The sequence below is a fragment of the Physcomitrium patens genome, chromosome 18 (genome assembly GCF_059467195.1).
Source record: "Physcomitrium patens ecotype Gransden chromosome 18, ASM5946719v1, whole genome shotgun sequence".
Lineage (NCBI taxonomy): Eukaryota > Viridiplantae > Streptophyta > Bryopsida > Funariales > Funariaceae > Physcomitrium > Physcomitrium patens.
Window position 1 is genome coordinate 9,413,744 of NC_143427.1, and position 24,005 is coordinate 9,437,748.

The window sequence follows — 24,005 nt, forward strand, 5'->3', positions numbered from 1 at the left end:
TCAAGAACATGAAACTAAAATAACTTGTCAAAAGATTATATGGTAAAGAATAAAACAAGTAAATATTTTTCTAGAATGAGAAGACACGAAAAGGGTTACAGCCAAATAAAATGAATAATTCAATGATTTTAGAAATGAAAACCACATCAACGGATAAACCACGCAATGAAAACAGAAATATCCATCTCTAGTTAGCTTTTACAGCAATCAATGTCCTCTTACACGAAAACAGGAACATACTAAAACCAGATCAATCTGCATCCAGTCGTATCCATTAATTTATGGCAGTGTAACACATTTGAAAAGAACGACTGATGCCACGAAGTCTAAGAATCCGAGAAGCATGATGAGTTGTTGCCGCGGAGGAGCAGTGATTCATTCCAACACAGCTTCTATTGCGGCAGAGCGAGAGCAACATCTGCAAATCGCGACGCCATGTCCAGCAGCATCCATCGAGCGTTTCAAGGATCGGATCCAATGGCGCTGCTTGTCCGGCTAGGGGGATGAATGCTCACAGGAACTAGGTCATTTCGAATGCCGCAGCACAAATTCCTCCGTCAGCAATGACAACCAGTGCCCAATCCGCTGGCAAAATCCCGCGGCGTTATGCCCGAAATAGCAGAGGCAAAGAGCAACCCAAACGAAAGCCTAAATGGAAGTCCACTAGAACGTGGGCAGACCGGACCCGTAGCTACTCTTCACTACTCATCCAACAAGATGACCCTATACCGGGCACTGTACCGGGTGGGTGTATTCGATTCCAATGGAGCAATCTAACGGCTAATGTTATCCCTGGTGTAAAAATAGTAACACTCTGTCGTTGAAGTGGAGTGAACAGACCCATGTAGCGGCTAACCCCGGTAAAGTTTCGAACCGATCGTGGTGATACGTTCGCGCGCGGTTGACGATCCGATTGCACTGCATTGATGGTGATGAGTGCAGGGCCGTTCTCGCATTGTCGCAGGAGATTGATCGCGTCGTTGGGAGATGACAAGGAATCTGCGACTGGTCGCGGATGAAAAGCAAGCGATTTGTCTCAGGTCGAATCGAGCTGTATCCTTCACTCCGACTCTGTCTTACACTTGCAATGTGCTCATCTCAAGAGTAGTTGTCGATTGACCCTGGATGGATTAATTAACGGCAGTGAGAGGGCAGCATTTGAAGTTCTCGTCGTAGAGGAAGAGAAAAAGGTTGTAGTGGTTTCGAGAAAGCAGTGATGGAAGTGGGGAGGTTTGTTAGACCAGGTTGAGAAAAAAGGTTTGGGGGCTCCCGCGCGAACAGTGCCGGATTTGTAGCGGAATGGGTGTTGTTGTCTTTGTGGAGCGTTTTTGGTGAGGCTTGTGGCTAGCGTTGCGATCGGGGTTGAATTGTTCCAGAGGCGGGATGGAATGTTAATCGCCCATGGGCCGACAAGGGGGGTGCTATGGTTGTTGGAGGTTGGAGTTGGTTTTGAGAACGAGTTGTTGACATAAATTTTGAGCTGTTGATCGTGTTGAGTTTGTTGTTGAACGTGGCGCACGTCCGATCTGAAAGCCTGGTGCAGGAGATGAGCAGCGTAGGACGAGGTCGCGGAGTCTGGGTTGACGTTGTTGAGTGATGTCTAATCAGGTTAGTATTTGGGCATTTACTTCGGGAGTTACATGCGCGGAGTTCGTTGATTCGCACCGATTAGGGCGCGTGAAGAAGAGTTGGAACATCGGTGACTTGCTTCGGTTTTTCGATTTTGACTGCAATGGAAGTTTCGTTACCCATTAGCATCGAACTGGCCACGGTGACTCACAATTGGCTTTCAATTGCAAGTTATGCAGAGTTTGTGCTGGCTAGGACCGCACAACAGGATCCAAGTCGAATAGATGGATTCTCAGCTAGTCATCTCGGACATGGTGGAGGGGGACAGGATCCAAATGCAAGTCAGTGGAGAAATTACCTCAACATTTTCATCCGAGGTTCGATTGCTATCGCTATGCTTCGACCGTTGCCCAAATTTTAAGTTTCGTTCAGTGTATACCTTTACGGTCTTCCATATTTTTCGAAAGAGATGCTTTGTCAGAGCGCGAGTCCTTCATTTATAAATAAACTGAGATTTTTTGTTCCGCTTCAACTTTCTTATTGAGATTCTCGCACAGCCTACATCTCATATACAATGTCGCTAGTGTGATGAAGTCCTCGATGACTTGAAGGGCTGCAAATTTTTTCCCGTGTTAGGGTTTTCATAAATTATTTCATAAAACCCTAGCTGGAAGTTTTCCGAAATCCACATTGAGTGGCAGCATGATCTGCCCTGAATTGTTAGGATATGGTGCATTGCAGCAGGGTTTTTTAAAATCAGAGATGTCGTTCTCAGCGAATCTGTCGCTGAATCTAGCGAATGTTAGTCTGTGCAGCCATTGACTTGAGTACCAGTGCTCCGCCCTCTTACCATCAACATCTCGTAACTAAGCACATGCTTTTGCAGATTGGAATCGGTTCTGACAGGCGACCTAGTGTCTCAGGTCCAAGTCGCCCTGATGTCATTACTAAGCCCACCTCCAGCTCAAGCCATCTCCCGCCTCTCTGTGCCACAAAGTCTGGGAAAACCCCTGCTGCTCATGGGCAAGTACCTCGACCGCATTTACGATCCAGAGCGTCACTTGAAAAGAACAAGATAAACATTATTTTGACAGGAACGCCGCTACTTACAAACCCTGGTATTCCTTCAACATCTTTGTCGGATAAGAGGACATCTTCATTACCGGTGCCGCGGGCAAACGCGCATTCTTCTGGAAGCAACTCAGATTCCGTCAAAGGACACAGCCATGAATTGGCAATTAATGTTGTGAGTGCTTTTCATGGACATTCCGCTTTTCCCATTCCCGATCCTAGTTTTCTAACCACGTTGATTCTTCGGCGGCGTATTATCGCTGACCGTCGGTACCTTTGCATTGTAACCGTATGAAGTGTTCCAGCTCGTGCTCTAAACTTCACAAGCTAAGCAATATCAATTTGTGTTGCAGCCAGGACATGAGAAAGTGAATCCGATCATCCGATCATTCTCCACGCCCGTGTTTATAGATAAGGCAGACAGTTTTCGCAGGGATGGAAAAGGGTATGTGCTGGTTAGATCTGCCAGTCCGAGACCATCATCTGCGCAGCCACCTCGGGAAAATAATGAATCAAGTGGTGTCAGTCACTCCCATGCCTCAACAGAATTCGATGTTGAGAAAGGTGAGGATATTGCTTATTGTTGGGTATGTTTCTACCTTGTCGGCTTTTGTATTAAGATACAGTATCAAAGAAAGTGATTCATACAAAATGATTGTGGTACAAACTGCAGGGAAGGCATCCGCCAAGGACGAAGTAGAAGAGGCGATTTCTGAGGAAGAAGCAGTGTGTAGAATCTGCATGGATTCTCTTACAGAGGATCATGGTGAGATTTTAAAAATGGAGTGTCGCTGCCGTGGTGAGATGGCTCTGGCACACAAGGAATGTGCATTTAAGTGGTTCGGTATCAAAGGAGATCGAGTGTGCGACGTGTGTGGCTCTGTTGTGCAAAACATTCCAGTGACAGTAGTTCGATATTCTGGTCATGAGCAAACAGTCAGTCATTCACGATCTATAGATGCACAAACTGTGAATAGGTACGCATTACACCTCTTATCGATTCCTCTTAATAATCACACTGTTATATGAACTATGAGGCTCTTGAATTATGTTTCTAAGAGATCATGCGATTTATTGGAGTAAATCGTTGTCTTATATTTATGCCTTCTTCGAGCATTTTGTGTAGCATGCAAGGGATTCAGAAACAAAACAGACGGGACATGTGGTTCTTAGGACTGAGTGCATCATCTTACCTTCAAAGATACCACTGAACTGATACAAATCTAGCGTAATGTTATGCAGAGTCTCTGTGTGGCAGGATATCCCTGTTATGGCTATTATCAGCACGATGGCTTATTTCTGCTTCATTGAGCAATTGCTGGTACTTGCCTTCGCCCACAGTAGACAGGAACTTTCACTGAAAGTTAGCTAGTATTGCTCTTGCAGAGCCCCAAAACATCTTCCTAAATGTCGCTCGTCGTCCCATGATTTATGCTTTAGTAGTGAGAGCCTGAGACGTATGCTTTGGAGATTGTTTTCGGGCTGAACTCACAATGTTCGAGGCGTTTGTGGGGCTGTTGTGAGGTCCATTATTGAATCTTCCTGTGTTTGCTTCTGCAGGTCAACAAATTGGGTACCAAAGCGCTTGCCATATCGATTCCTTTTTCAATCATCATAGGTCTCCTTGCTTCAGTTACCACTATTGCTCTAGGTGAGTTTCCTTTCTTGATAAACTATTTTTCCCTAAGATTTTTATCTTTGTTTTTATTCATTATTTTGTTCTTCTGCCATATTAGTTATTATTATTGAGGGGCAATTAGTCATTTTCATCATTTCAGAGTAATCTCGAAGCTGATGCCGGTCTTAGGAGGCTACGCGGTGGAAAACATTCTATACAGGTTAATTGGTGATACTATTGGTTGTGTGTTCTCAGTTAGAAAACCAATACATGCTAACGTTGAATCATTTTCGATTCTATATTTTCCGACTCTAACTTCACCATAATAATCGTCGGGTTTTGATTCTTTACGGAGGAGGGTGAGAACAATGTGCTAAGTGTGAGGTGATTATGGTGGCATGCAGTTACTAAGCGGTATATTTGGCTGTACGCCTCTGCTCAATTTGCCCTCGTCTGTATGTTTGGATACGTGTTTTTCTTTATGGTAGGTTATTGTACATACGACTCATTTCTGCATCGACTCAATGACGCTATCCATTGTTGACATACGATTCATCGTAGGACATGCATGATCAAACTTGACAAAGGAAGTGTTTCTCTAAAGCTTGATTCGTGGACCACCTTCTGATTTCCCTGTCACGCATTAATTCTGGAATGCAGACTAAGTTGGAGGCCGTTTTAGCAGTACTCCTCGCAGCTTTTTCGGGGTTTGGCGTAGCCATGACCAGCAACGCTCTCATCCTAGAATACATGCACTGGAAGACTTACACGGCTAGAAGGGCCCAACAAGCAGCAAGTGTTATGGATGTAGAAGTCTCATTTCGACAAGAATCTGCAAGCGGTGAACTAGCACCAGCTAGTTCGCAGTGGTCTCGAGAGCTGAACACCTCGCAGGTCTCCAGTGTTTTAGATATCGGAAGTGACTCTGCAACTGCAAGGAGTCCTAGCTCCCGCAGCCAGGCTCCTTCAGAGACCCACTCCATGCACTGTTCATGAGAGCTGGAAGGTTGGGATTCTTTTTGTTTTTCTCTCGCATAATATTCAAAAATGACAATTCTTGTAATTGAGTGAGTTAATAGGGGCAGTTTCTTGATTCAGGAGCTTGAGCTGATATTGACCGCGTCAGGTCTCAGTGGCACCCTCGACTGTAGCTTTATGGTCAATCGCATTTTTTGGTGCGCCTTTCTCAGCCCAAAGTTGAGTGATTTCTGGAGCTCTTAAACTTTGTATTGTAAGGTATAGAACGTGACTAGATGTTCGGAGTGCGCCTCTCCGTATGTAGACATTGTTAATTTAGCATATAAAATCGAGCAATGTTATTGAGTTGATAGGTTTACCATTGAACACTTGAATTATTTATTGCTACGACATGTGGCCAACTTGAATTTTAGAAGTGATTGGCATCATTTTGTGCCTGCAAGGTACACTACATTGCGAATAACTGAATTGTTTCCCAAGGAAATCATATTTAGTGTTGTGGATGTCAGGTAGCTTGAGAAATATTTTTTGGAATCGGTTTCTCAAAATCCTTACCCTGATGACAGAGTGCCATGCATATGCATATTTTTCATTGGTATTCTACCTAGTTTGTGTTTTTGGTTAGTTGTTGAAAACGTTTCGTTGAGATGTCAGTTCATATTGTTGGACAGGATGTTATAGACAGATTACTTCACTGATCAGTGGAATTATTTGCACATTTAATGTGCAGATTCGCATGAGGATGCTAAAACGCTTTTGCTACTCGTGATCTGAATCACAGAGATGCAGTTTTATGCAGTGACTTCCTTGTTAGAGGTATAACCCTACAGGTCAATGTCGGATATTAGGGCCATTATCAACAGAAACTAAAGTGGATGGCATTGTTTCCTTTTGAGGGACTGTAGGGGCTACGACCTTTTTAAGGCTAGGAAGGCATGCGTACTTGAGTAATTGTCCGTGAATGATTACTCAGATCCTGAGTGGGTGAACCTCCAGGTTTCTCTTGGAACTGATATCCTAGTTTGCAGCATTGTTCGATAGTCAACACAGCAACACAATATAATTGTACCTGTAACGGCCAAAACGCCACTTTGAGACAGAACCAAACCAATCAGCGGTGGGGTTCCATGTTCCTATTGTGAACTGGCTGCCCACAAACACGAGACGGGCTCTGCATCTCTAGGGTATGTGTAACTGTCAAACTCTTTTTGAAGAAAGAACGGAAAGCGAACAGGCTGCTGATTTCTCATTAACTTCAAGGTTGTTGTGTCTACAACGGCAAGTTAACTGTCTTCTTCAAGGAAACTAACTGCACCTTGCATAACGTTGTTATATGGAAATAAATGCATTCTTCATTAGCTTCTTTCAATTGCATGGTTCATGTTCTATTGCTGTCAAGCTTGACAACATCCACGAGGTTTTGGGATTCTGATTGTGCAGAGTTCGTTGGCGAGAGTGGGAACAATGGATGCGTGGTGGCATTTGACTTAAGCTCATTTTATTAGTGGCATTTCTAGATGTGTCGTCATTGCTCAATTTACAATTAAAGTGAAGTGGAAGTGGGAAAGACGTGAAATCATGCGTAAAAGTAAATACCAATTAGACTTTGCATTATATTCTTTAAAAAAAAATAAAAAATAAAAAATAACGTATTGAAATCTCAATCATTTAATAACTCACTCACAAACGGCCATCTAAGCCACTTCTCTCACTCCACCCTCTAAACAACGACCTTATTAAGTGAATAACAAACACATCTCAAACTCTTTTTCTTTTAAATCCTTGTGATCCGTACAAAATAGAACCAGTATTTTTGCCATACCTACAGATGGATTTCACATTTATGTTTACATTCCAGCACCAGACAAGTTTACATTTCAAAGGCAAAAGGTTTAGAAAGAGTTATGATTTGGGACGCTCCAAGTAAAGTCCTCCGCAGATTTGCAACTCTCAACAGGCTATGAATGCATCAGTATGTCGTATCAAACAATTACTACAACAGCAACAAAAAGAGAAGAAAAGGAAAGAAAATATGTGTATAGATATGTATAATATACATATAATACACTTTCGAGTATCGTACGAAAAGATTACGACGATATGTACGCAAACGAATACGACGGCGATGACTAGGAAGAAGAAGAAGAATAGGTTAGGCAAGCGCCAGGACAGAATTCATGAGCCACACCGCAGCGTCGGCAAAGTACCCCACTTCGAGCACGGCTCCCCCAGCGATGAGGACCGGCCCTGAGGCATCTTGCACTCTATGCCCTGGCATTAGCATTAGCAGCAGCAAAGCGAGTGCCCTTTCCAGGGTGGTACCCAGTGAACCCCGCTTTCAACTCGCAGCACTGCTGCAGAATTGCCATTTTGCAGTAGATTTTGCCACTGGTCAACGTTCTGCGAGAACCTTCTGCAATCCACTCCAGCCACGCTTGCCCCCGACTACCCCACTGCCGTTGTACTTCCAGTACAATACACAAATGCCTTTATTCAAAAGTACATAAAACCTGTAGTTTCACCTCTCTCAGCAATCTGTGCCTTCTCAGTCTCGCCTCCTCAGTTCCATTCACGCTATTCCTTCCACTTTCGATGCGTGTCAGTGGGTGTTTCCATTGTGGGTGATTTCGTAAATTCTGTGAGGTGAAAATTATGGTTTTTGAGAGTTTTTTAAAGTAAGAGATGTAGTTTGAGGTTTTGGATTTTGAGAAACGAAAAGAAGTTTACATATTTAAGGAATTTGTGGGTGTTGTAGGAAATTTATGAATAAAATTTTGTGAGTTTGTTATTGTGCTTGTTTTAATTGTGTTTTGCAAATTTGATGTCAATCAAATGGTTAGAATGAAGGATATGGGAGTTTTAATAGATTAGGGTCTTGGATATTTGAATTTTAAGATTAGTGAGGTTTTATGTGATCTTGAGAAATCCGTTGGTTCAATTGAAGCAAAATTTTGTGAAAGCATTTTGGACTTGGATATCTACACATTTGCTAATTTATAAAGCAATTGAATGGTTCAACAAGGACTAATTGTTGCATAAAGATCAACCTTCAAGTTTGAGATGGAGGATGGCCAACATCTCAGAGTATTATGAGCTCTTTCTTCCAATTGGTAAGTTTGATTTTTCTCAAAATTTATCCTTTTGGTATTTGCTTGAAGATTGAAAAAAATAAAATAAAAAAATAAATAAAATAAAATAATTAAAATCAATAGTTCAATTAATTGCTATTAGGTTTTCAAAACAACTATAGGATTTATTTAGGATTTGATAAAGATTTGATTAGGATTTACTTAGAATTTGTTTAAGATTTGTTTAGGATTAATTTAGAATTTTATTAGAATTTTTTTAAGATTTATTTAAGGCCACATTAGAATTTGATTAATTTTTTTATGAGTTTTATTTTTAGTATTTAAAAATATTCTTTATTATTTTTTTAGAATTTTCTTATTATTTTTTAAGGTTAATTTATGATTTCTTTATTTTTTTATAATTTCCTTAGGACTTCTTTTGGATTTGATTAAGATTTGATTATGATTGTTAAGCTTTAATTAGAATTTATTTAGGATTCTACTAGAGTCATTTGAACCTTGTTCTTACAATTTTCAATTCACCTTCTACAAACAAAAGCCAAATACATTTTCAAGTAAGAATTCATATAATGTGACAATGCATGAGTTGGAATATTAGCCAAGCTAGATACAAATATAATAAATGCATGTTTTTTTGTTATGTGAAAATCAACATGTAAATAGACTTGATATTTGGCTGTTTAAGGATTTAATCTTACTTTGAAGTTGGATTTATAACCCAAAAAAATAAATAAGATGTTTAGAAACAACTTATTGGCAATTTTGAACAATCTAAGTAAGCTCTTAATTATGCTAAATACCTCTTATTAATCTTTAAAAAAATCCTAAAAAAATATTATTATTTTAATCAAAATTTTGATTAAATATTGATTAAATCTAAAATAATTCTAATCAAATTTTAACTAAATTAATTAGTAGATTTTAAACCTCAATAATTTTTAATTTGATCATTGATATTGATTTAATATTTTAATAATTTTTAATATATTATTTGATAATAAGCTCATATTAATAAATTTATTTTTATATTATACTATATATTTTAATAGATAATCTAATTCTTTCATAATATTTGCATGACCTATTTTTTTAAATGCTTCTAATATAATTATATTATCAATCAATTTTTTAATTATTCTTTAAGTTTTGATCAATATTTTTATTATAATATTTTTCATCTTTTTTATCTTGTTAGTAGTCTTAAATGATAATAGATAATCTTACGTCAATCTAATAAGTCTAATACATTTTTATTTTTTAAATATTATGTAAAAACCTTTTTTTACTTAAACTATTACAATCTTGCTTTACAATGGTATATAGTAAAACCCTCAAGGTGTTCAAAATCTCTACTATGTTAAATTTTTTTATAATAGTATTTTTACTTAAATTTTTATAAACTAAAAAAATCTAAAGATAGAAAACAAATGATTATATAATAGCATCAAGTTCTCCAAATTTAATAAACTAAGGTATTTAAGACATGCTATTGTACCATCTTGCAACTTTGGCAAAGATGCATGTCTTGTACTTCCTTGTAATTTGAGGTTAATGAAAGCTAAAAAGCCATCTTTTCTATCAAAAAATAGTTGAAATTTCTATATTAGAATTTGCATCTTAACATATTTAAACTTTTTATGCAAAATCATGAGCATTTCTTGATTATTATATGACTTATTTTTTATTCTTTTTCATGGTAAAAATCATATTGGCTTAACTATACTTCAATACCAATTTATGAAAAAAAATATATTTATTTTTTTATTATTTTAATAGATATATTTTTTTAGAATATTAAAAGATATATATATATATATATATATATTATTTTTTTAAACAAAAAATAAGAATCATAATCATAAAATATGAAAGATGAATTATAAAATAAAAAATAAAAAACAAAATAAATTTGATCTAAATCAAGTTGTTCATAGAGCAATAATATGCATAAAATTGAAATAAGCGGTTTAAAAATTACTATTATAGAAAAAATCTAAGAGTAATCTTATTAGTTAATATTGTGTATGTAAAACATGGATCACAAAGTATATATTTTCAAATACTCTAAAAACAATGTTAATATATAAAATGTCATGTGATATGGTATTGGGTGCCAAATTCCATCAAATATATGTAGTTTAGTTTGATTAGTGATATTTCATCCATTGATGATTTTTTTTGTTAATTGACTTTATTCATATCAATTAAGATTTGAATACTTAAGTAGAAAAAAACCCTTAACTTGACATTCTTGATAAGTCGAGTCTTGTGAGTGATTTTGAGAGTGAAAGAACTTGTTGTAAGGATTTGCTTGGCTATGCTGATTTGGCCATTTTAGTAAAGCTTTAGGGTTTCTCTTATTTTCACACTTGTACTCTTGGATTTCCCTTTTGTGGTGTACGAGATAGCTTGATTTAGTTTGGTGTAGATTTCTAATCTTGCCTTGAGAATGATGAATATGCATTTGTATTTAGTTTAAATTACATACTTTATGATTGATTTATAGCACTCAATGTTTCTTGTATAATCATATTTTTTTAAAAAAATAAAAATAATAAAGTAAGCTATGGCATATCATATAATTATATATAATATAAATTTATCTTAAATTTATAGATTTTTATTTTATTACAAGATGAAGTTGTTTCACAAAAGAATATTTTATTTTACTTAAAAAAGATATTGATTTGAAAAATAATATGTTTATATATAATATAATTTAATTATATAATTTTAAAAAAAAATTATAGTTTAAAAATCACATATGAATTCTTGTTGGTTTTATTATTTAATTGATATTGTAAATTGAATTTTTTAATTTTTATGTTTTGATTTTTTGTATTCAATTATTATAATTTCATATCTATATATACATACTTACGTAAATCATTTGTTTATTTTACTTCTTAATAATATTTCAAATGTCAAAATCAATTCAATCTGTTATGCTCACAATTTATGTTTTTATTAAAAAAAAAACCTCTAAATCATCAAAGATATTTATCACTAAAAATTTAGTCTATTGGATGAATATTGAACCACAAATAATTTTCTATGTATTTTATCTATTTCTATATTTTTATACGTAATAATACATATATATATATATATATATATATATTTTTTCAAATAAAATCCATCAAAATAAATATAAAAATAATTCAATTCATGTAGAATTTATCTATAAAAAATATAATATAAATTGATATATTTTTAATTAAAACAAAGATATAACCACCTTATAAATCAACTCGACATAATATTCAATTTACAAATTAATTATAATAAATCTAACTAATAAATATATATATCTTCTTTTATAATATTTTAAATATTATTATTATCTTTTTATCACTTTTTTGTTTGAAATTGCTCCTTCTAGCTTTTAAAAGATCCATGCTTTATAATCCCGTCTTATTTTAATTAATTTAAAGTGGGATAAGAAAGCAATATTACTTGACAATTCAAAAATTGAGCTAAAATATTGTACATCCAACTCTACAAGGTTAGAAAAGCTCTCAAATCTTAGATGCTCATGCTCCAAATTCTTGAAATCAGAGCAACCAAGAAGATGTGAAGTTTGTAAGTTCTTTAATTTTGCAAGGGATTAAGAAAAAACATCAAGATTTTTTAATAATTTTAAACCAAGGTATTTAAGACATGCCATTGCACCATCTTCTAATTCTTGCAAAGATACAAGTTTATCACATTTATTCAATTTAAAGTTTTTGAGAGCTGGAAAGCCATTTTTTCTACCAAAAGAAGTTGGTAGAGTCTCCAAAATATCACAACATTTGATATCTTTGGTAATATCAAAATATTCAATAAATATTTCTATTTTTTTCTTCTATAAAAATAAATTATATATTTCTTTTAATATTTATTATTAAATAATATAACTAAAAAAAATCATTTTTTAGAATTTTTTTTATTTACTATAGAATAATTTTGATGATATTTGGCTACCAAATTTAATTAGAAAAAAATCAGGATTCCATATCAAAAATCTTGCTTCATATTTTTTATAACAACAACTTAATTTTCTATCATCTAAAAATGTACATATTTTTTATGGATTATATTCATCATACATTCTATGATACTAATAAACTCATATACATAAGCTAAAGCAATCATATATCAAATATTTTTAAACTTGAAGTATAAATTAAAATTTCTAAGAAACTTCGTACCTTGATTAATAAAAAAACTTCAACTTCTTAGTTCTTATATGCTCTTAGGATTTTTTCTTTGATTCAAAGTATTAGAAAGATTATAGTAGCCATTGTTATCAATTCTAATATTAATGATCCATACATTGATAATCCAATTATATTGATTTGTTTGTTTATTTATTTTTTTATTTTTTTTGGACGTCTTTTTCTATTTCATCTTTTCTTAATTAATAACATGTATCTAGTATGTTCTTTAATACATAAGAAATTAATAACAAATATGTGGAAACTCTCTTGGTGGTTATGGCTCTTAGCAATAAATATTTTTATATGTAGATAAGATGAAGGGTGCATAAAAACACTATATAAGCAAATAGGAGTTGATGGATGGTTTCATAATGATAGCAAATCTTGACCAACATCCATTTGATAAATAATTTGAAAAATTCTTTTGTCTATTTGTTTTCATTTGCATAATAGTTGATATGGTTCTCTTCCCATCTTTTGTCAAATCCATCTTTTATTCTATACTATTTCTTTGATGTTTTCATTGGAATTATCTCCACTATCAATTTTAACTCCAAAATTTTAAACGATTTGATATTAAATATTCAAGCCAAATTTTTATTAGTTAGCTTGTATTTTTTTTTTCTTTCAAATATAATCACTATATTTTTTTTAGTGATAATTGCTTGATCTATCTTAGATGTAAGCCAAGTTGTCTTCTCCTACACAAATCTTTTATTGATATATATTGTCTTATATGTTCATGTCTTGTTAAAAATCTCAAAGTATATCTCAATGTATTTTACTTCCATCTCCAAGTTTTGTACCTTATATTCTAGCTTAATTCTTCTTCATCAGTTGAGAGCTAAGTAATTTCTTCACTTTGTCAAAACTTCTTTTTTTGCCGAGTATGCTTACTTTAATAGTCTACTAAGGTATCAATCTTATTCTTCAAATGTAACATTATACAATTCTCTAATCTCTTCCATACCTTACTTTTATATGCTTTAACTTAGAATGTAGTCTCTTCAAGCTTGTTTTTAATATAATATGCCTTGAAGTTGTGGAACTTAACTTAAACACAATTTGAATGAGGACTCTATAAAATATCTTAAACAGTCACCTTCTTGACTTACTAATTGTTTGCGCTCATTACTATACATTACTTTAATCTTCTTAGTCTAAATAATACTTATATGCTATTAATAATGACGTCTTCCATTAAGGCATGCAAAAAAGACAACACGTGCTATTAGTCCTTTTATATAGCACATTTCTTACAAAATATTTTTTGATAAGAATATTGACCATCTTTGATGACGTTTATTTTTCAATTTCTAAAATTTTATCAATTATAAATTGAATCTATCTACTTAAAATCTATTCTTCTAATTTTTTTTTAAATAATAGTAGTTTTAATATCTAATTGTAATTTATAAATATTTATTTATTTATTTATTTATTTTTTACAGAAATATTCTCTATTGTCTTTTTATGCACAATATTTTTTTGTTGTAATTTTTTTTTCTTATAGACTTTTTTAATGTTTTTTTATTATTTTAATTTTTAATTTTTTTCTTCTATTAATTTCTTACAATAATCATTTGTAATATGTATATAAATTGATAATCTATCTACTTATTCATTTCTCTCAAAAATTTGTCAAATATTATTGCTAATATGTATATAAATTAACAATCTATCTACTTATTCATTCCACCTAAAACTTTATCAAATATTATTGTCAATATATTTTAAATCATCTTCATTAAAATTTTATTTATGCTTCTGTAAAATAAATAGAAATTTCTTCTTTAAAAAAGCACCATCAAGACTAAATATTTTACTAACTTTCTATTATATATTCTTATTTATTTATTATATCTTTATACTAGGCTCTTTTATAATAATATCTATATATTTATTTTTTACTATATAATTATGTTATTATACAATAATGGTTGAAAACTTATGCAATACCTAAGGAAGGTCCTCTCTTCTCCTAAGAACCCTCTTCTTGTTTTACAATAGATATTAATTCAGGATCTAAATATCACAAAGCCTTTATCTTGTTAGATTCAAGAACCTTAGCTTATTTCTTAAATGAAGAATTTGTTAAAAGACATAATATACCTTTAATGAAGAAAACTAAACTTACTCATGTAGAAGTCATAAATGGTCATTAGTTGTTTTTTTTGAAATGTTACTTATGAGATCTTTCCTATAGAAGTAGCAACTAGTGATCATAATAGCTTTGTAATATTTTATAATTAGATTTCTTTCTAATCTAATGATTTTAGATTTATCTTGATTAAAAAATATAATATTCAAATAGATTAGATTATTTATAGTCTTCATTTTTTTTAAAGTAAAATTAAGAATTTTATCAGTTAAGTAGATTTTTAAAAGTCTAGTACAACCAAATCTTTATTTATAGGTACAAGAGCTTTCTTGCATGCAACAAAAAAATGATTACCTTGTATTAATTATATCACAACTATTTTTAATAATAAAATATTTCAAGTGGTATTTTAAGCCAATATTTAGATTATTAAGATGTATTTGAAAAGAAGAATGCGGGTATTCTTTCAAAACATTGTCATTATGATTATTCAATTGATCTTTAAGAGAGAACTCAACTACTATTTGGACTAATCTACAATTTATTGTAAAATAAATTGGTTGAATTTAAAGAGTATATTGAGTTGAACTTCACTAAGAATTTTATAAGCTATTGAAAATCTCTAGCAAAAGCTTCAATCTTGTTTGTAAAGAAAATAGATGGATCATTGTGGATGTCTATAGATTATCAAAAGCTCAAGAAGATTGCCATCAAGAATAGATACCTTCTATCCTTGATATCAAGATTTTTTAATCAATTTAAGCAAGCTAAGATCTATACCAAAATAGATCTATGATGAACATATAATATGGTACATATTAAAAAAAGAGATAAATGAAATATTTTATTTTGAACCAAATATAAATATTATAAATACAATTTAATGCCATTTGGACTTACAAATATGCCTATAGCTTTTTAATAACTAATGAATGATGTCATTTGTGAGTTTTTAGATAATTTTTTTATCTATTATCTAGATAATATTTTAATCTATTTTAAGAATATAAAGAACATAAAATTTATATTCATTTTATATTACAAAAACTTAAAAATATAAGACTATATATAAAGATAAAAAAGTGAATATTTTATACTACTCAAGTTGATTTTTTAGAATACATTATTTCAAATGATGGCCTTATGATGAATACTAAGAAGGTTCAAACTATTATAAATTAGAAGATTCTAAAAATAATAAGAGATGTCTAATATTTATTAAAATTTTATTAATTATTATTAGATTTTTATCAAGAATTTTTTAAAATTATAGCTTTAATTATACATCTGACTTGTAAAAAAAAATTTAGTGGAATAAGAAAATAGAAGCAATATTTAAAGCTTTCAAGACGTATTTTATTTTTGCACCAATCTTATATTGTATTAATTTTTTCAAGGCATTTTTTATGGAAAGAAATACATTGAAATTTGTTTTAGAAGTTGTATTATTATAAATTGGAATAGATGACAAATTTTATCTAGTAGCTTTTTACTCAAGAAAAGTTTTAGCAGCCAAGATCAACTAAAAGATCCATAATAAAGAACTTTCTATAATCATGGATTTATTTCAAGAATAACATCATTATTTAGAATATTTTTTTAATCAAGAACATATCAGTTTTTTGAACCTAGAAGAATTTCATCTATAAATAATGAAATCAATATTAACTGTTCATTCAACATTTTTTAAATAAATTCTACTAAGTATGTCCTTTGATTCTCTTATTCATGATACTAAAGAAAATCCTTTAAAATCTCATGATACTTCTAAGTTCAAATTCAAGAATAATCTATTCTAATTCAAAAGGCACTTATATGTTCTAAAAGGTAAAACACAATTATATCTTCTTTAAGTTTGTCATGACTTTCCAATAATAAGATATTTTAGATACAAAAAGACCTTCAAAATAATATTTAGAGATTTTTGGTGGCTTTAAATGTAGAATGTAGTCAAAAAATTTATACAATCATGTGATATTTTTTTAAGATAAAAAATTCCTTGCTATTGACCTCACAAACTTCTTTACTTATTATCTATTTTTGAACAACCACAATCTTTTATTTTTAGAAATTTTATCACAAATCTTTCAATCTTAGTTTCTTATGATCTTATATTTGTGATAGTAGATCATTTTGCCAAGATGGCATATTTTTTATCATATACAAAATCTATCATAAGTGAAGAATTAACTAAATTTTTCTTTGATATCAACTATTCCTATCATGGATTGCCAAGAAATACTATATCAAATAGAAGGACTCAATTTATATTAAGATTTTAGAAAATTCTTTTTAGAATTTTAAAGATGGATATTAAAGTATCTTTAACTTTCTTTCTTAAAATTAATAGCCAAATAAAGTGTGTAAATTAACTTTTGAAGTAATATTTGAGTTGTATTATCAATTATCAATAAGGTGATTAAATAATTCTTTTGCTATTGGTAGAGTTTGCTTATAATAATATGATATATTTTTTATTCAACAAACACATTTTTTGTTAATTATGGTTATTATCTATGATTTATTGTTTTTTATTTTTCAAAGTTGATAATTGTGTAATAAAAGATTTGACAAAACATTTATTTAAACTACATATAATAATAAAGGTACAACTAAAAAAAGCTCAAAAATGACAAAAGTCAATATTGATGCCTATCATAAGAAGCAACTTGAATTTCACATTGGTAACAAGGTATAGTTACTTTGTTATGATATCAAGACTATTTATTCTTATAATAAGTTGGATTATTATAGACTTGGACCATTTCCTATATGTGAACAAGTTGATCTAATTGCTTATCAATTACATCTATTAGAGTCTATTAAAATCTATCTTATGTTTCATGTATCTTTTTTTGAGCCATATAAAATAGTGAGTATTGTATGAAGAACATAAATGCCATTGCCTTGTATAAAAATGAATAATAATTAAGAATTTGAAGTAAAAAAAGTTTTAGACTTAAGGCAGTGCCAATTTAGGTTAGAATAATTTGTTCATTGGCACAAACATAATATTAATGAATACATATAGAAGCCAACAAAAAAAATTATAAATTCAATAGAAAAGGTCAAAGCTTTTTATTAATAACATCCATTAAAATCAAGATAAAAAATTATACAAATCTTTGCTATAAAAAAGGATATTTAATAAAAATTATATTCTATCTTTTATTTTTTATTATGGTTTCTTTGTATTAGTGGTACTAATAAGATGGATTATAAAAAATGAACGAAATCAACTTAAAAGCTGTTATTTGCTAAGTTGCTAGGTAAGATATTGTAATTATTACAACCTTCAAAATAATATAATAGAAACAAAGATCTTCAAAAATGACATATTCTTCCTTAAATAGATGATAAGATATAACACGTTTGATATCACAACATGGAAAGAGACTTTCAATGATTGATGATTTTATTAAAAATAGGAACAACTCTTAATAGTTATAGAATAGATAAATAAACTTTGTAGTAAGTTACTGGTTGGTTATTGACAACCTTGAGAACTAGACTGATGGTTAGGCAGTTTAGTTGGTAACAGTAGGTTGTTAGTAGAATAAATGGTTAAGAATTCAAAAGGTCAGAACCTTTGGAATCCACTAGCCGACAGATCATCTTTTTGGTAGGATAAATAGGTTGAAAAAAGAGAGATTGAGGGCTAGATTGAGAGTCGTAAGCCAAGGGTCAGACTGAGAGTCGTAAGCCGAGAGCCAGACTGTGAGAGTCATAAGCCGAGGGCCAGATTGAGAGTCGTAAGCCAAGAGCCAGACTAAGAGTTGTAAGCCAGTGACCAGACTGAAAGTCGTATGTCACGATAAGCTTGGTGCTACTTCTTTATTTTCTTTATTATTTGCTTATGAAGAATGGTGATTGAAAGAAGTATTGTTGAATTGATAATCATAGAATGGATTATGGATTGAATTAAGATAGAAGTAGTAAGCCTCGATGTTTTGTAGTTTAATACTTGATTTTACATAGTCAGAGTACAGTTAATTGTGACACTAATAAATCCAATTCATATTATCAGTCTTTTCCCATGTTCGAACCGACCTCTATTAGTTCAATTGCTTTGATCTACTGAAGCATGAACACAACGAGAACAACATTTTGGTATCGCTGCCGGAGAAATGATAATAATATGAAATATTAGAAATTGATTGTATGGGAGATGGAATTATATATTGAATGAAAACGTAAGAAGAACCAATTTTAAGGTTACAAATATGTGAGTTATAATTCAAGGCAGTATTAATTTTGTAAAGAAGAATGAAAGATTATGAGTGATAATTACGGGGGGGAGGATTACCAAAGATATAATCGACAAGCAAAAGAAAGACAAGAGCATTTACGCATAAGAAATAGCCTACAGGAATGAAAAAAAGGTATTGCAGGTCCAAGAAAAAATAAAGGAAGAAAAATTCAAATTTAAATAGTAAGGAGACCAATGATAATACCAATGGGAGCCTATGAGATTGAGTGCCAGAAGTACCAATTACAATACAAATGGGAGCAGTAAGAGACCGAACTACAAGTGTGGCACCATTACCTATTTTTAAAAGGTTGGTCAAGCTTTGATCCTGATCACCATATATTTCAATTCTTGACAGCCTACGTGGCTAATAATGGTAGAACTAAAGACATTTGATTGAAATGGTTGTCAACAACTTTAAAAGATACAGCTTTTGAATGGTATATTCGGCAACCAAAGGGTAGATTTCCTAATTGTGAGCCCTTGAAGAATATCTTCATAACCCATTTTAGACCAATTGGATTTGAAGATCGGCTTCAAGAAAGCTTTATGAATAGCAAGATGTTTGTAGAGGAATTCATAGAATTCTATTATGGCCGGATCACGGATATACTTCGTAAACGGTCAAATAATCAAATACGAGATGCATTTATATTGTCGATATTAATTAACGATTTGTATCCACCAGAATTGAAAATGTTTGTAAAAGAGGCTCGACCAACTATGATAGAGGCATCGTTGGTACAAGCAAAGGTGTCAGAAGAATGTCATTATGACCAATTGTTAACAATGGAGGCCACAATGATTCCAAGTTCATGAAGCCAACAAATACAACCGAAAAATGTATCGATGGATAATTATCCACAAATGGCTGTCTCTAATGTGAAGAATGTTATGTTACAACAACCAATTAATACTATACCACTCCAAGCAATAGCGCCAATAATGATGATACCTTATTTTACATCGCCAACCTATCAACAATCAGAGTTGTTCATAAATGTGACTGTTAAAGATCCAAATGAAGCCTTGTTATTAAATCTAACAAAGAAAATAGAAGAATTGGCTGTGAATTTGCCTAAAGATAAGGAGAAATGACATAAGCCTTCTAATATGAGACCTAATGTATGGTGTAATAATTGTAAGGGACAAGGTCATTTTGATACGGAATATCCATCACCTAGATAAATGGGTGTTCAATGTACATTTTGTGGAGGAAAGCACCCTATCCAAAACTGCTGGCATTTACAAAGGTAATAACAATTCAGTAATCAGACCATGATCCCACCAACTCACTAGGAAGTCAATCAAGTTCAAATGGGAAATATGTATGGATAGAATCGAAATCAATCTAATCGACAAAATCGAATATTCAATAATTTTTAAAGTTCTAATTTTTAATTAGGGGTCTGCATCAAACCCTTAGAACTATGGAAAGGAGGAGCTGAGGTATCAGTAATATGCTCCACCGGTGTCATCGAACCAAGTATCCTTCATACCAACGGAATAACCAAGATCATTTTCTAACCCTACATGGAACAAGTCTAGTAGGTATATACCGATGGAGACACCTAATATGTTGGATGGAGGTACAAGAAGACCACTTCGTTGTTTTCATTGCAGACAGATTGATCATTATGCCAGTGAATGTCCCAATCCCAGAGCCAGTGATGATTATGCGCTAGTATGTATAAATTACAAGTAGTCGGGACATACTTATCAGTAATGTAATGCTCCATTCAATTTCAATAATCGAGATCAGCAGATCCAAAGCCAAGAAAAAATACAAGAAATAAATCAAGGTCCTCAAGATTCACCAGTTCATCGGTTAGAAATAGTCCAAGCTGTCCTTAGAAGAAGTCGACAAAAGGAGAAAGGACCAATTCAATATTTGGGTGGTCCTGAAACGAAGGGCCAATTGGACCTAATTACAGGGACATCCAATCCAAGTTCTGATATGGGCCCCTTACTCAGTATAAGACCTGAATTGATTGTGCACCTTAATGAGGTACCAATTACGGAGGCTTTGGTTCCATTTCAAGCTGTTCCATTTTTTACATAGTTTGGAGAAATATCCTTTGCATTGAAAGATCCTCTAAGAGGCGTGATTTCCAAAGAATCAATATCAGCCCAATTGGGAGAAAAATCTTATCCATTGAAAGAACCAATATTACAAGCTCCATCAAATTCAGTTCCAAGAGCTTTACTAATTTCCAATATAGAGAAAACCAATTTACCTACGTCAGTGTCTAGGACTGGGAAGAAGAAACAAATGTTGAGAATTACTACTAATATAGAACCATATGATATTCTAAAAGATTTGGACACCATATAGCCCACGATTTCTATGAAGCAACTATTAGCAGTAGCACCTGAGTGCTGAACTATCTTAAATTCCTCATTAATTCATCGTAGATCTCGAAATAAAGAAATCCAAGAAGTAAGTTTGAATCTCGATTTGGGTGCACCTACGATTGATGTCTCAATTGATGGAGTATTATTATTGGGAGTGCAAGTAGATGGAGGATCTAGTATAAATCTTATGAATGCTGTTACAATAGAGGAACTGGATTTGGATCACTTATTGCCTACTACAATAGTTTTGAGAATGGCTGTCTCCAATCGACTTAAACCTATGGATATTTTATAAAATATTGATACAGTAATTGTAGGGATTACTTATAAAATTAATTATATTATTTTTCAATTCCAAAACTCTATATTTTCATACCCAATTTTATTGGGATGACCGTGGTTATATCAAGCTAAAACTCGAAATGACTGGGGCCATGGTATATTGACAATTGAAAAAGGTAATGATAAAATTGTACTTCAAATGTACCCTGTTCAATATTACAGAGAAACTCAAGTTACCAGTTCAAAATTCACGTCAGATTATGAAGATGAGTCTATAGAAGAAGAAATTGGTGCACCTATCCCAATTTATGCTGATACAAGGTAAGTTGTCGAGCACACTAGAGTAAACTACTAGTACAGGGGATCGGGAGAGTACTTAGTTCTTCCAAATGTTATTGATGATTAAGATCATATGATTGCATATTGGATGAATAGACAGAATGTTAATCACATAAGTGCTATGAAACTGGAGTTGGAAAGTTCAAATATGTGGAATTTTATGAAAGATTCTAGAATTGAGTAGAACATCAATTTAAGGACTCTTGAAATTCCACGATGTCAATCAATTAATTTAGGTATAGGGAAGGCTTCTCAAATCATTCAAATTTACAACAATATAAAAGGCATGAAGAAAGAAATTTAGGTGGATTATTTTTTAATACATAAAACTGCTTTCGCATGGTTGTATGTAAATTTGAAAGGAATTCCAGTTAAAGTTTGTGAATATCAAATTATATTGGAAGAGAACGCTACACCAATATGCCAAAGCTAACATCGACTTAATCCAAAATACTCACTTATGATAAAAGAACAACTAGATAAACTCTTAGAGGTTGGATTTATCTATCTAGTTCCTTTCACCAATTATTATGGTACCAAAAAAGAATAGAAAAGTTCGCATCTATCAAGATTTTTGAAAATTAAATGTGGCTATCAAGGAGGATTATTTTCCTTTATCATTCACGGATAGTATATTGAATGCTCTTGCTGGACATGAATGTTATTCATTTCTTGATGGATTCTCTAGTTAAAATCAAGTTAAGATTGCAAAAGAAGACCAGTTAAAAAACGACTTTTATTATGGATTGGGAACCTTTGCCTATAAGATTATGCCATTTAGGCTTTGTAATGCACCAGCTATATTTCAAAGGGTAATGATGCAAGCGTTTTAGGATTATCTACGAATTTTAGTGGAAATATTTCTAGATAATTTTTATACATTTAATACAAGAGTCAGACATTTAGAATGTCTAGATTAATATTTGAATCAATGTGCCAAATATGGAATTTCTTTAAATTCAAAAAAGTACCAATTTGGTGTGCCTTCTAGTAAGCTGTTGGGTCATATAGTTTTGATGGCAGGCATTGCTATAAATCCGAATAAAATAAAAATTATAGTAGAATTAAAGCAACCAGACACTGTTACGAGTGTTCGAGCATTTGTTGGCTATGTCAATTATTATCGGTGATTTATCTATCTATTCGCAGTTATATGCCTTTTCTTGATTAATCTCTTGAAGAAACCACCAACTGATGGGACCAATCCATTTTGGACAAAAAAATGTACAATTACATTTAAAACATTGAAACAAAAATTGATTTCAGTACCAATATTGGTGGCACCTTGTTGGACAAAACTATTTGAAGTTTATGTGGATGCATCTAATGTCACGATTGGTTCTGTGCTAAGCTAGAAAGATGACCAGGTATGATTGTCATTTTACTTATTCTACAATTCCTTCCAAAATAAACTTATATAAGAAAATTCAAACATAAGGAAAAATTAAGCGCATGAATTTCACTTGTTAGGGTCACACAATTAACTGTATTCCAAACCACTAAAATAATAAGAAACACTACAATGCTTCTTCCCAATAATAATACTCCTTCATAATCTGATAACCACAATGTGCAAGCCTGCACTCTCAAAAGACAGCTCAAAACTCAATAAATTCCATCCAACACTAGGAATAACAGACTTCACTCCAACCAATCTGAATTCACAGAATTCCTGTAATCACAGATTTCTTCTATTGAAATACACACACAACTCTCAATAAACAACAATCATAATCTTCCATCTATAATCAATCTTCCAATAACTTTTCATATAATTCAATCACTCAATACTCCAATTACATAATCAATAACTCATAAATCAATCTCTGATTTATTCCACAGACTCACTTCTCAGTATTCAAAAACTATCCATTATTCTTCAACAACAAAGAAAACAAAAGAAACAAAGAGGAAGCACCAAGCAGAACCCCGACTCATGACTATCATAGTCTGGCCTCCCAACAAACTTCTATAATTTCTATATAATTGCTACTAATTTCTAGATTCTAACCATAATCCTACAATAATCACTTTTAATAACTAAATCAATCATCTGTCCTCCTAAACTGACTATTCTATGGACTATTAATCTATTTTATCAATATCTTATAAAAATAGATTAATATCTATTCTATATATCCTCATTCCTATT

General features: G+C 32.0%; 1 protein-coding gene across 7 annotated transcripts; it reads left to right on the top strand.

Annotated features, from left to right (window-relative positions):
• Positions 1-913: 913 nt before the first annotated feature.
• On the top strand, positions 914-6,495 carry LOC112295623 (uncharacterized). 7 transcript variants are annotated; one of them, XR_012219590.2, is made up of 12 exons: positions 1,178-1,608; positions 1,809-1,946; positions 2,456-2,815; positions 2,994-3,204; positions 3,314-3,617; positions 3,883-3,961; positions 4,201-4,291; positions 4,663-4,742; positions 4,919-5,264; positions 5,357-5,433; positions 5,967-6,052; positions 6,233-6,371. XR_012219590.2 is itself a non-coding variant. In XM_024547449.3 (10 exons), the coding sequence occupies exons 3-10, from the start codon at positions 1,854-1,856 to the stop codon at positions 5,252-5,254; spliced, it is 1,554 nt and encodes a 517-aa protein (XP_024403217.1). In that variant the 5' UTR covers positions 914-1,040; positions 1,544-1,608; positions 1,801-1,853; the 3' UTR covers positions 5,255-5,729. The 7 variants fall into 7 exon arrangements, 4 of the variants coding, with proteins under 4 accessions (XP_024403217.1, XP_024403216.1, XP_024403215.1 ...); XR_012219589.2 differs by lacking the exon at positions 6,233-6,371 and having other exon boundaries at positions 5,967-6,124; XM_024547449.3 differs by lacking the exons at positions 5,967-6,052; positions 6,233-6,371 and adding an exon at positions 914-1,040 and having other exon boundaries at positions 1,544-1,608; positions 1,801-1,946; positions 4,919-5,729.
• Positions 6,496-24,005: the final 17,510 nt, after the last annotated feature.